Source organism: Cyprinus carpio, chromosome B5 (assembly GCF_018340385.1).
Source record: "Cyprinus carpio isolate SPL01 chromosome B5, ASM1834038v1, whole genome shotgun sequence".
In the NCBI taxonomy this organism is placed as follows: Eukaryota; Metazoa; Chordata; class Actinopteri; order Cypriniformes; family Cyprinidae; genus Cyprinus; species Cyprinus carpio.
Genome location: NC_056601.1, coordinates 15,668,083 through 15,681,862, shown reverse-complemented (window position 1 = coordinate 15,681,862; position 13,780 = coordinate 15,668,083). Strand labels below are relative to the sequence as shown.

General features: G+C 35.1%; 1 protein-coding gene across 1 annotated transcript in view; it reads left to right on the top strand.

The window, feature by feature from the left end:
• Positions 1-13,780, top strand: part of slc4a4a (solute carrier family 4 member 4a) — a 53,315-nt gene that overhangs the window by 18,677 nt on the left and 20,858 nt on the right. The window contains exons 5-8 of the mRNA XM_042724603.1: positions 3,994-4,129; positions 5,842-6,002; positions 9,156-9,335; positions 13,694-13,770. Coding sequence (XP_042580537.1) covers positions 3,994-4,129; positions 5,842-6,002; positions 9,156-9,335; positions 13,694-13,770 — 554 coding nt within the window. The remainder of the gene's footprint in view (positions 1-3,993; positions 4,130-5,841; positions 6,003-9,155; positions 9,336-13,693; positions 13,771-13,780) is intronic.

Sequence of the window (13,780 nt, the reverse complement as noted above, 5' to 3'; positions counted from 1 at the left end):
GACGACTGACTCTATACTTCTTAAGAAATGCATTTGATGCCCTTGATTTTATCATTTTTATATTTCAATTAATTATGCAACCATTTATTTTACCATTTATTTGAATGTTACATTCAGTTTGACTCGTTACTAGCTTTTCATTAACTCATTAAACCCATTTAGGGGGCAGCTGTGGCCTAATGGTTAGAGGTTTGGACTTGTAACTCGAAGGTTGTAGGTTCGAGTCTCGGTGCGGGCAGGAGTTGTAGGTGGGAGGGGAGTGAATGAACATCGCTCTCTCCCACCCTCAATACCCATGGCTGAAGTGCCTTTGAGCAAGGCACTGAACCCCCAGTTGCTCCCCGGGCGCTGGATATATAGCTGCCCACTGCTCCCGGTGTGTGTTCACGGTGTGTTCACTTCTCACTAATGTGTGTGTGCACTTGGATGGGTTAAATGCAGAGCACCAATTCCGAGTATGGGTTACCATACTTGGCAAATGTCATGACTTTTACTTTTTTCACTTTTTAGAAAACCCTTTACTGCTGCTGAATTTCATTTTGGCCTTTAAAAATTCCTGAAAAGCACAGTCGCTATCAGCAAAAGAGCAAGTCTTCTGATATAAATATAGTGCATTCAGAAAGATTGTTTCTGAACCGCCAAAAGCCTGCAAGTTAATTTATGTCTGCAAGCATATAGGTCTTGTAATGCTACGAAGGCCATTAATTCTACTACAGACAGACGTGGGAAGCTTGTGCTGCCTCAACACAACAATTTACAAACCTGCATGGCACAAGAATGTCATTGAATACTTGCTCTCAGATGCAGTGAGAAGAATGTGGTTTGGGATACTGCTGTTTGCGTGTGGGATGTTGCACAGTGTTGCTAGTGAGACTGGGACTCTCCAGCATGAAGTGGCAGCTCAGCTAAGTCCCTTTTTTGGGCGCTGGGCATACTCCCCCCTCTCGCTTTTCCCATAAGCCCCTGGTGCATGGACAAAGTCCCCTTTGTGTGGGTCGTAGCTCTTGGCGAGAGAGCCCATGGCTTCGAAACTTGTTTGAACGATGCGATTTTCATTTCTATCTGTCCTTTGCGCTCTCTCCCATATTGAACTCACCCTCTTTCTCTCCTTCCCTCGCTTGTTTCTTCTGTCCCGGGCCTGCTTAGCAACAGTATGAAGCGAGTGCCCACTGAGGCTTAGTTCTTGGTATTCGTAGCGGAGTTGTCTGTATGCATCACAGGGTCACTTTGTAGAACAGTTGGGACAACGAACTGGCCCAAATGAGTTGAGACAGTGCTGCCTAGGCACTTCCTGGTCATTCCTGGTCTGAATATTTCTAAAAAATAACCAACAAATGTATACTTTGAACTTTGAGATTGAGTTTTCCAACTTTTACTTAAATAATCATTTAACATAAACAGTGGACATCATGTATTAAAATCCTTCAGTCTTGATATATCAGTATATTTTGTACACTACCGTTCAAAAGTTCAGTGTGGTCGGTAAGATTTTAACATTTTTTGAAAGAAGTCTCTTATGCTCACCAAGGCATTAATTTGATTAATTTGCATTAATTTGATCAAAAATAAAAAACACAGTAAAACAGTAATATTATAAAATATTATTACAATTTAAAATGTTTTGTACTTTATTTGTATTTTAAAATAATTAATAATATGATTGTAATTTATTCCTGTATTGGTAAAGTGGAATTTTTAGCAGCCATTTAATGTATTTTAAAATAACTAATAATATAATTGTAATTTATCTCTGTGTTGGTAAAGTGGAATTTTTAGCAGCCATTACTCCAATATTCAGAAATCATTGTAATATACTGGTTTGGTGTTCAGACAGCTATTATTGTTATCAGTGTTGAAAAAAGTCGTGCTTCTAAATATTTTTGTGTAAATTGTTATGCTTTTTTCGGGTTTATTTGATCGAAAGAAAGTTCAAAAGAACAGCATTTATTTAAAAAAAAAATCTTTTTTAACATTTTAAATGTTTTTATTGTCACTTTTGATGAATTTAAAGGGATAGTCTACTTAAAAATGAAAAATCTCACCCTCTTGCTGTTCCAAACCTGTATGAGAATCTTTCTTCTGCTAAACAGAAAAAAAGATTAAAAAAAGATATTTTAAAGAATTTGGTTAACCAAACAGTTGCTGGTCCCCATTGATTTCTATAGTATGGAAAAAATACTGTGGAAGTCAATGGGAACCAACAACTGTTTGCTTGAGTATTCACCTTATTGGGTGAGGAAATGATGACTGAATTTTCATTTTTGGGTAAACAATCCATTTAATGCATCCTTGCTGAATAAAATAATTAAATTATAAAAAAAATAAAAAAATCATACTGACCCCAAACTTTTGGATGGTAGTGTTTATGTGAAAAAAGAAAGTTATTAACGTAAATACAAGAATGAGCATTAGATCTTTTATTGTTAAATAAAAGTGTGTATTAAATTCTTGCCTTTTAAAGAGTCTTTTTTTTAGATCTTAGAATTCATCAGTTAAGAGGAACTCACTATCAAAGAAAAATCTTTGTCTATTATTTTCCAGATTTTTATAGTCTCAGTTACACTGTTTTGAACTGTAACCATAATGGTGTGCAATATGTTGTCATAGATGATGGTATTATACATAAATGTTGGAATTACTGATGTTTTACAGCTAGTAGAGTTTACATTTCTGCTTATTCTGTTATCACTTTTTCAGGTGCTGATAACCATTTTAACCTGCCTTTTACCATATCAGCAGCGCTAGTAAAAGTTGAGGGAAATACTGGTTTGGAAAGCAAGTGTTATGTGCAGCCCTTTCATCCAATCAGATACTGTAGTTTAATTATCTTTTCAAAGAAACACAAGTGTTTTATGGATAGTAATTCATTCTGGAGGTTTCGTCAGAAATCAGACTGATTCACTGATTCAGAGCTGTACAATCAGATTACTTATTTACTCAAACAGCATTGTATCCATGATGTTAATGTTGATGTTATCAACATTAGAAGATGTCAACTAAAGTCAGTGACATCAGCAATAGAAGTTGAATCAGAGGACAGTTTTTATGAATTTTAGTTGATGTATATTAAATTTAGTTACGTTAGCATTTTTTGTTGAATTAGAGGATGTTCTGTTCTGTTTTCTTTTGGTTGATTAAATTATGCATATTATATAAATTTTAGTGTTTATTCTCAAATTGTTAGTCTTTATTAGCCTAAGCAAGCATTTTTTTTCCATTACAGTTTTCTGTTTTCTCCATTATATTAAAGTATGTACTTATAAAATGAGTGGTTAAAATGCACTTCATATGGTAACATCTACTGTAGATTTATGCATATTGTTTTAAATGTTTTAGCCAGTTTTTTTTATACAACAATATTAAAATGACTGAATCAACTTGAATTCATTATTCTACACAAATAAAAGTACATTTTAGGTTTAGGTGAGGTTGAAATAACTCATTTGATATAAAAATAACATTTAAATTTTTCCAGGGAATTTCACTGCCAGATTTTGCCAGTTTTGATGATGAAACTTTCACTTGTTTAGATTGAAAATTAACATTTTAAAATTTTGAGGTAACTACCTAGGTGTCACTGTGTTAGAGTAGGGCATACAGGACAGTAGTCAACACGAAGGGCTCTAATGACGGTCTGAGTGCAGCTGGCTGCGTGAGGTCTCGTGTCTTTGACCTCCTTTCCTCTCTCAGCCATCCTCACCAGCTTTGATCGTGTTCTGGGGAACAAAAGTGTTTTTTAACAGGGTTTTAGGATGAATGCATCAGATAGCAACCCGGAGAACACGTCTGAGAACAATAATGTGGAGAAGAGTGAGGTTGGAGAGGAGGAGATGATGGAGTCTGATTCCCATCAGGATGTGGACCTGTCTGTGGTCAAGATTCCTCCTCCGCCAGAGCTGGAGATCAGGCCTAATGGAATAAGTGATGATTGCAAGCTGGAAGTATGCAGGACTGTACCTTCTCCTCTGACTCGCAGTATTTTTCCTGTTGCAGTCTCACCTGCTGCTGAGCGCATCCGATTTATTCTGGGAGAGGACGATGACAGTCCTGCGCTCCCTCAGCTCTTCACAGAGCTGGACGAGCTACTGTCTGTTGATGGTCAGGAGATGGAGTGGAAGGAAACTGCCAGGTACAGTAAGAGTGTCATGGCTTGGCTGGGTCTTTAGTGAGGCTCTAAAAGAGACCTGACAGTCTTGTTTTCAATTTGCAAACAGAGCTCTTAAAGTTTAATAAATGTTTTTTTTTTTTTTTTTTTTTTGTGTAATTTTAAATATTAAATTTGATCTTCACTACTGTTCAAAACTTTGGGGGTCAGAAAGTTTTTTTTTTTTTTTTAAGTAATTTTATTCAGCAAGGATACCTTAAATTGAAATAAAAAATGACAGTAAAGACGTTTATAAAGTTTTCCATTTTAAATAAATGCTGTTCTTTTCAACTTAATATTTATCTAATAAAAACTGCAAAATGAAGAAAATCACAATTTCCTGCCATCACGGGAAAATATTACATTTTAAAACATATTAAAATAGAAAACCATTCTATTAAAGTATAATAATATTTCACAATATTACGGTTTTACTTAATGTTTGATTAAATAATTCAGCCTTGGTGAGCATGAGACTTCTTTCAAAAGCATTTAACAATTGTACCAAGTCCAAACTTTTGAATGGTAGTGTATTTTCAGAGAAAAAGAGAAAAACAGGACACTTATGTTCTGTTTTCTATAAAGACTGTTTTAATTACTCTTTCAGACTTGTTATACAGGCACCATACAATTCATCAATAGAAGATTCAAGTGTACTGGCTCATTGCCAATGACTGCTTTGTGCCAGCATACGAAGGCATTTTAAACACTTCACAGTGTTGATTTCGACCTGGCTAATCTTTAGGGAAAGGTTTGAAGAAAATTAAAAATGTTTGTGTGTATATATATGCTTCAAGTTGGCTTAATATCCGTTAACAGCACATCCAGTCATTTAACAATAACTGCTGCTTTAAATCCCTGTGATCATGAGTTCATTTGAGCAGACAGCTTGGTCTCTGATAAAAGACGGGTCTTGCATGCAGCACACATCAGTTCTGGAGCTGTGATGCTCTTGAAAGGATTTGATCATTTAATGAGAGGGGCAGTTTCATGTAAAGTTGAGTGGCACTCCAGGTGGCCCCCAATCAGAGGCCATTATCACATGCCACAGCGGGCATTTAACTGATTAAATAAGTACAAGAATGATTAATGCTGATCTTTTCATTTTGAATCAAGATTTTATTTGAGAGATTGTTTTAGAGATGAGATTACAGACTGTTTGTGTATTTTTGGATTAAGGATTACATATATAATCCTTTCAAGCAGGGTCATTAATTTTAATAAAGTTATACAGGGGGGAAGATTAGAGTTGAACATGAGTGCTGTTTGATGTCTGGAACTGGTATTTGTCTCTGATACTATAGGTTAAAGAATATAGTGGATTTACAAAGATACACTACCGTTCAAAGGTTTGGGGTCAATAAGATTTTTCCTTGAAAAATTAATACTATTATTTAGCAAGGACGCATGACATTGATCAAAAGTGACATTAAAATACATTTTCATTGTTACAAAAAAAAAAAAAAAAACCCATTTCAAATTAATGTTGTTGTTTTTAACTTTTTAGCCATAAAAAATAATCCTGAAAAACTGTATCTCAGTTTCTACAAAAATATTAAGAAGCACAACCATTTTCAGCTGTGATAATAAGAAGAAATGTTTCTTGAGCACCAAATCATTTTTAATTTCAATTGACTTGTAGTTGCTCTTGATTTCAACTTCAGTACCTTCAACTCTCTGTGGTTTCTTCTTCAAAGGTGGATCAAGTTCGAAGAGAAGGTGGAAAAAGGTGGGGAGCGGTGGAGTAAACCACATGTGGCCACTCTGTCCCTACATAGTCTCTTTGAGCTTAGGACGTGCATAGAGAAGGGCACCATCATGCTGGACCTAGAGGCAAACACACTGCCAGGGGTCGTTGGTAAGTGTTTCTTCTGTAGCCATTTTGTACTTTAATGCAGTGTACTTTCTGTCTTATTAATGAATGCTCTACTACCTTAAGCAGTTTTGGTTACAAACACAAAGTACTTAAATACCTTTTTTCCATTAAAATAGTGTTGGTGCTCAGAAGAGGGATCTATGAACTCAGTGGCCCACGTTTGCACTGACTTGAGAAAAATGATGAGATAACTGTAAAATAAGTCTTTGTTAACAATTATTTTATTTAACTTTTACTTAATATTTATATAATTTACAGATGGATTTATTTTAATTTCTTTGTAACCAACAGTTTGTGATTCAAGTTTTTAATTTCAATTAAATAAAATATATAGCAATCAAATCATACAAAATATAAAGGGGCTGGAAGTACGAGTTACATATTTTAACATCTAAAGCAGAGATGCCCAAACTAGGTGGACTAAAGTTGGCCTGTGGTGACCTTTGATTTGGCCCATGATGCCATATCACAAGAGGAAGGGAAAAGAGGGGATGGAAGTTTTTTTTTTTTTTTTTTTTTTTTTTTTTTTTGTTGTTGTGTTGTAAAAAAATGTGTGTGAATTTGTTTAAAAAAATTTTTTTTTGTTAAATATAAGATTGATATATAATTTGTATTTGTCAGTATTATTTTTATTAGATAAATAATGACAAAGTGTTGCTGTGCAGTTTGACAGATTGTACATATGAATATACAAGAGGTTTGTCAAATTGATGAAACAATCAAGCTTTATGCAATGTAAGTAGATTTTGCATCAGTAATTGTTTCATACAAGCTGGTTTTAGGAGCCATTTTTCTGTCATGGATTTGCCATTTTTGTGGTGGAAGCATGCAGAATGGTTTCATGTAGGGCACCAGCATTGGCAGCCTGTTGGTGGACAAATGGCAAAAGAAATATCATAAATCTAATACTTGAGATCAGACTCAGAGAAAAAGCTTTTCCAAATGAACTGTAAGGACAGATAGATAGCACGTGTGATATGCATGCATGGTCTCGGCCAGCACAGCCCATCTATTTATTTGGTTTATTTGTTTTCAAATGTTAGGATGTATTGATGTATTCGTTTATTTGTTTAATATATTAATCTTTTATGTATCTCTGTAACTCTGTGCTCGGGTGATTGGGTGAATTCAGGATGGCCATTTCTTTTATACTGAATTCAGACAGAGTGTGATTGAGTTCATTCTGGATGGTGTTTTGTTTTTTAATGAATTTAGTCCACTGATAGCAAAGTACGTGATTCTGGTGATTATTTTGTAAAAGCTTCCTTTTAGGAAGGATGATTGGTTGAAAAAAAAAAGAGACATTTACTGCAGCTGTCTGAATTTAAGATGGCTGGTTAGAGATTGTAACCGCTACCACCAATCAAGTGTAATTCATTAATTCACATTCTTGAATACCCTATTTTACATTATTCACATTCTTGAAAGCTCTTATTCAGAGCATGATTTGTCAAAGTCATATTACCAATTTATAGCAAATCTTAAGTTAAGTTAAGTTAAGTTAAGTTAAAGGGATGCTCCACCCCAAAATGAAATTTTTGTCATCACTTATCACCATGTCGTTCCAAACCCATAAAAGCTTCGTTCGTCTTCGGAACACAATTTAAGATATTTTGGATGAAAACCGGGAGGCTTGTGACTGTCCCATAGACTGCCAAGTAACTTACACTGTCAAGGTCCAGAAAAGTATGTAAAGCATCGTCAGAATAGGCTATCTGCCATCAGTGGATCAACCATAACGTTATGAAGTGACAACAATACTATTTGTATGCGAAGAAAACAAAAATAACAACTTTATTCAGCAATTCATCTCTTTTGTGTCTCTCCACATCACCGTAGCACCATTTTGGAGAATATCCGCTGGACACAGGTGGTGTACAATCTTCTGTGTCAGCTGTGCTACAAGGATACATTTTCTGCGTGTATTTACGCTTTGATTTGAACGAAAACAGCACATCCGTAAGCTGCCTGCATTCAGTGGATATTCTCCAAAATGCTGCTACCCAGTCCTACCCAGCAATTCCAGTCCTCGCGACCCCCTGCGCTGCACATTTTGTATGTTTCTCTTATTGCTTCAGATGTTTGTTCTTTTCGAACGTTAGTGCCCTACTAAGTGGACATCACAGGATATTCTGCCATGATTCCATTTCGAAACAAATGTATATGTTCCATTCAAAGTGCATTGAAGTGTGCGAGATGTGAATTAAAATTGTAATTATTTACAGAGGTATATGATGTCACACTTGTCCGTGTGTGCAGACGTTGCGTAGCGCAAATCCATGAATGAATGTTCCGAAGTGAAGTAAACTTCAACAGATTGCTCAGGTAGTAGGGAGCAATGAACACTGTGTAGAGACCACGTCAATCGGAACCAGTCCATGATCGGAACACAGTTCATGCATGGAGCTTACTTCTAAAGAGCTGATTATCTTAATCAGGTGTGTTAACAAAGAGAGACATACAAAATGTGCAAGGAAGGGGGTCGCGAGGACTGGAATTGAGAACCGCTGGTCTATGGGACATTCACAAGCCTCCTGGTTTTCATCCAAAATATCTTAAATTGTGCTCTGAAGACGAACAAAGCTTTGTGGTTTGGAACGGGTTTGTAACAACATGGGGGTAAGTGATTAATGACAAAATTTTCATTTTTGGGTGGAGTAACCCTTTAAGCTTGTTCAACCTCACAGAGGGCCTTTTGGTAATATGACTTTGAGGTAGGATATGTATTTAAGGGCCCAACCATTCACAAAAAGGGCCCAAGGAAAATTGGTTCTTGTATTTAGTTTCTAATATTAGATTTTTTGATTAAAGGCCAGACAACTTATGCACAAGCCACTGCCTCATTAGATGTCCACTTCTGAAGGCTAAGAATAGAAGGGAATGTGTCGCTTCACTGACACTCACTTCAAGTTCCTTTGGAGAGTTCAGTTTCTAGTTCTAGTTAAAAGTTTGATGAACAATGTTATGTAAAGTTGGTATTTTAATAAAAAGATTGCTCACTTGTGAAGGTGGTGTAATGAGCTTCTCAAAATCTATAGAAGTGAAATAACCATGATGCAGGTCTTTTCTAATGCCAGTTTTGTTTTCTTGCTGTCTCCCTCTCTCTGTTTGCCATTCACTGTCTCTCTCTTTCAGAAATGATCACTGACAGTCAGATTGAGAATGGTCTCTTAAAAGCTGACCTGAAAGATAAGGTCATGTACACCTTGCTGAGGAAGCATCGGCACCAGACCAAGAAGTCCAATCTTCGCTCCTTAGCTGACATTGGCAAGACGGTCTCCAGTGCAAGTAGGCTGTTTTCCACCCCGGATAATGGTAATATAGGTGCCAGTTTGGTGCAGTTATTTTTTTTACCTTCCTTTTTCCTTTTAAGCTATTGAGATTTTTTTTTTCTTCAGTTTTATGTAATTTTTTTGTGGATTGTTTTTTTTTCTCCACTTTTCAAAAATATTTGCTAAAATACTTTTGCCTTTTGTGATTTTTTTGTTTTGTTTTTGTTTTGAATTTTCTTGTGTTATTCTCAAAGATAACTGAAGAATACCAAACATTTTTTATTTTACTCTTAAAATTGTATTCATCATATTTACATCTTATCTTTACATTTTTTCATATTTAAATGCATTAGTCACACAGATCACAAGAATTATTTTACTAATGTTTTACCAATTTGCTGGTTCATTGTTGACTCAGCAGAGATTTAGCCTTTTTATGTTTTTCTTTTTTTTTTTTTTATAAGTAGTTGTCTCTGTATGTTTTAAAGACTCCATGAAATCGCTTGATGAGCACATTCTTTTGTTTGTTGACACTACCATTGAAAAGTTTGGTATTTTTTGTTAAATAAATCAATACTGTTATTAACCAAGGATGCATTTAATTGATTAAAAGTGGCAGTAAACACATTTATAGTGTTGTTTCTATTTCAAATAAATGCTGTTCTTAAAAGAACCCTGAAAAATGTATCACTGTTTCTACAAAAATATTAAGCAGCACAACTGCTTTCCACATTGATAATATATTAAGCACCAAATCAGCATATTGGAATCATGTGAGACTGAAGATGAGGCTGTTTAACAATACTACTTTATTGTCACTGTATTTTCAATCAAATAAATGCAGCCTTAGTGAGAATAGGCTTCTTTCAAAACATGAAAAAATCTTACTGATCCCAAACTTTTTGAACAGTAGTGTATTTTCTGTTACAACATGAGGTTTGTGTGTGACATATTAAAGGGATTGTAACCAGTCAGCTTTAGTTACATCTTAGCTATAAATATGATTTGCTATTTGCTAGTCAGTTATACAGTAGGTTGTATTAGGAGAAGGAACAATCGCATTCCAGAGAGCGTTTGATTGGTCAAAAATCTGTGTAGTGCAGGATGAGTCATAAATATCTACTAAAGGTTAATTTAGGCATTTTTAGGAGTACACAAGCATACAGACAGAGCTACTAGATATGGAAAGAGTTCATGGGGTCTTTAAATAGTAACTTGTTCCTTGTTAGTCCTTAATTTTGTTTAGTCTGTCCTGTCTCTGTCTGTCTATGTTTTTCAGTGATGCACAGTATAGGCTGTTGCATTACATTGTTGAGAATGTAAACCAGTGTAAACTGGTGAAGTAATGAACTAATCTGAGAACAGTTAAGAACAGAAAGACAACACTTCAAATAAAGCATTGGTCAAAAGGATCATACGATTTTTGGCAATAATATTTGCATGCCAATGGTGCATTGATAAAACATTACACAGGATCATGACAGCATTTTTTCCAGCTGATTAGACTGGTGTTTCGTGGGCTGCATGTGCACAGGTTTTATACCATGAATCCTGTGATTCATTGACAGTTGGACTTTTTGAATGTCACATAAATGTTATTTATAACTGCTTTTCTGGTTGTAAATTGGACTTTTTGAATGTGACATAAATGTTATTAGTCTCAGATTTTGTTTTATGAAAACTAGCTAAACTTTGTGTTTTTGTAATTATTTAACTTATCGTATCTTTTTTTTAGTGTTTCTTAACATCTTTTGTCCTTTCTGCTGCATTGTCATTAAAGCACGTAATCCACTCGAGAGTTCAGTGCCTTGTCTAATGACTCGCAACTCAGAGGAGGTGTTGCGAGCCCCTGGAAGTCCAAGCATGGGATGGCCTAGTAAGTCCAACTTACCAGTTGCCAGTACATGTGTATGTTTCCTTTCACCCGACATAGTGTGTTACATAGCTGTGATCAGTTGCCAGTACATGTGTGTGTTTTCTTTAGGAATAAATTGTTTTTTGAATATTTGTAATGTTTTTTTAATATTTAAATGATCACTTTGTTTGTGGAATGAAAATATAACTTTTAAGTGAACAGTTTTCATAGTGTAAAGAATGTTTTAATAATCTGAAGAAATTTTTCCACTATAAAGAACCTTTTTTTTTTTTTGCAATGAAAAGGTCACATGGATGTTAAAGATTCTTCATGGAACCATTGATGCCAATAAAGAACCTATTTTCTAGATTGAATGATATGACCTTTTTTATTTGTTGTTGTGACCATCTATGTTTAACTAGTCAGTCCTGTAATCATTGTTATGTAATAGATTTTAATATCTAGAATTTCCTGTTATGGTGATCTTCACCCTTAATAGATTTAAATTCCAAAGTCTCCTAATAATTACATTGGACTCATTTCTGTGGAACTTTCCACTGGAGATCACCATATCATCATGACCATAACCATATTAATGAGCAGCTCTGATCTGATCATGTAGGATTTATGAAGGTGGATGTGAAGTATTTTTTCTTGTTCTTTTTTTTTAAGTTGCTAATCTTTTTTTCTTTCTTTCTTTTTAAGTGCTTCATAAATGAAGCTTCTTTTTTATGATTTATTTTTTTTTTTTTTTTTTATACTTTTTTTTTTTTTGTTTGGTTTTTTTTTTCTTTTGTCTTGGCTCATTATGTGATTTTAGTCAATATATTTTTTTTGAATTGGGAATATTTGCTTCACTGTGCAGTTCTCCTGCTATGCTGTTAGTTTTTGGCATTGGGAATACTTTGCAAGTTTTTGGCATTGGTTATACTTTGAGTAGGTTCCTTTTTGACTGTGACTTGGCCTTTCCTAATTTAAGTTATTTTACTTTTAAAAGCATCACCTTTCCTAATTTAAGTTTACTTTTAAAAGCATGGACTCAAGCAATTCAGAGCCTATGCAAAAAATGTTCTGTGCAGTGTTGTCAGTCCCACTGATTCCCCAATGGTTCATCTGAAATTCAGTTCCCTTGCTTATTCTGCATTTGGATTTCTTTGTAGACTATTTTTTAAATTCAATTCAATTCAAGTTTATTTGTATAGCGCTTTTCATGATACAAATCGTTTCAAAGCAGCTTTACAGAAAATTAAGTTTCTACAATATATTTAGTAGTAGCTTATCAGTGGTATTGTAAAATTTAGTTAATGATGTAATCAAACAGACGATGAACACTATGAAAGGGGTCATATGATGCAATTTCAAGTTTTCATTTCTCTTTGGAGTGTTACAATCTGTTCGTGAATAGATACGATCCCTAAAGTTGCAGAGGCTAAAGTCTCAAACCCAAAGAGATATTCTTTATAAAAGTTAAGACTCATCCACGCCCTCCTAAAATGCCTCGTTTAAACATACCTCCACATGTCTATGTCACTGTGTGGAAAGATTTGCATAACACCACCCAAATGTTCAAGCAAAGAAAGAAGGCTTTCTTTCTCGCTGTAGTATTGTTGCTGCTGCTGTCTCCGCCGCTGCCATGTCGTGGGGACACTGTGGGTTTCGTTGTGAAAGCAAAAATACTTTGTTTGGCCTTCTAAAAGAGGACACAACAAGAAATCAGTGGTTAAGTTGTATTTACAACACTGTTCCAGAACAGTTCAACCCAAATATTCAGATGTGTGCAACGTATTTTATGAAGGACGAGGACTGTTTCCTGGGAGAGTAGCCTACAATGCCGGTGTTCTGACAAATAATGCTGACACACAGTCTGTAAGTACGTTTTCATATTTAAAGAATTTGCCACTGATGATTCAAACGCAAGTTTTAAACAGTGTAGAGTAGAGCTTGTTGTTTATCATGTCTCTGATCACAAATGCAGACATAGTTCTATGCTTATGCGGCACAGCGCGATACGCAACTCAACACGTAAAAAGACAGTATAAGTCATTATAATCCGTAATTATGTCCCCACTGGATGCAACAAATGGCTCATTTGTAATGGATTTTGTCACACCGGTGTCCTGACCGGGACACGTTCACAGTATGGCATGGAGTGTAACATTTCCATCACACGCTTGAGGTATTCGGCCAATCAAAACGCACTGGATAGCTGGCCAATCAGCGTATACCTCGCTTTTCAGAACAATGAGCTTTGTAAAAATCGACACGTATCAGAAAGGTAGGGCATAGTGAATCAAGAATAATGTACAGTATGTGGAAAATGTTTTTTTTTTTTTTTTTACCGAGTTACACCAAATAGACAAGATAATGTTCTTTTTTTTAGCAACGTCATATGACCCCCTTAACAGCAATAATTATATGATGCAATAAAACTTGTAGCAAAATTTGGTAGTTAATGTTTTTTTAAACTTTGTTTAAAATAATGGAACAGTGCCCTTTTCAATTTGGGTCTTTTTCACTGATCTGTTATTTTCATAAATTTTGATTAGGTAGTCCAACCACCACACATCGCAACTTGAATTCAAGCAGCCTGAATGATATCTCAGACAAGCCGGAGAAAGATCAGGTGAGTCCAG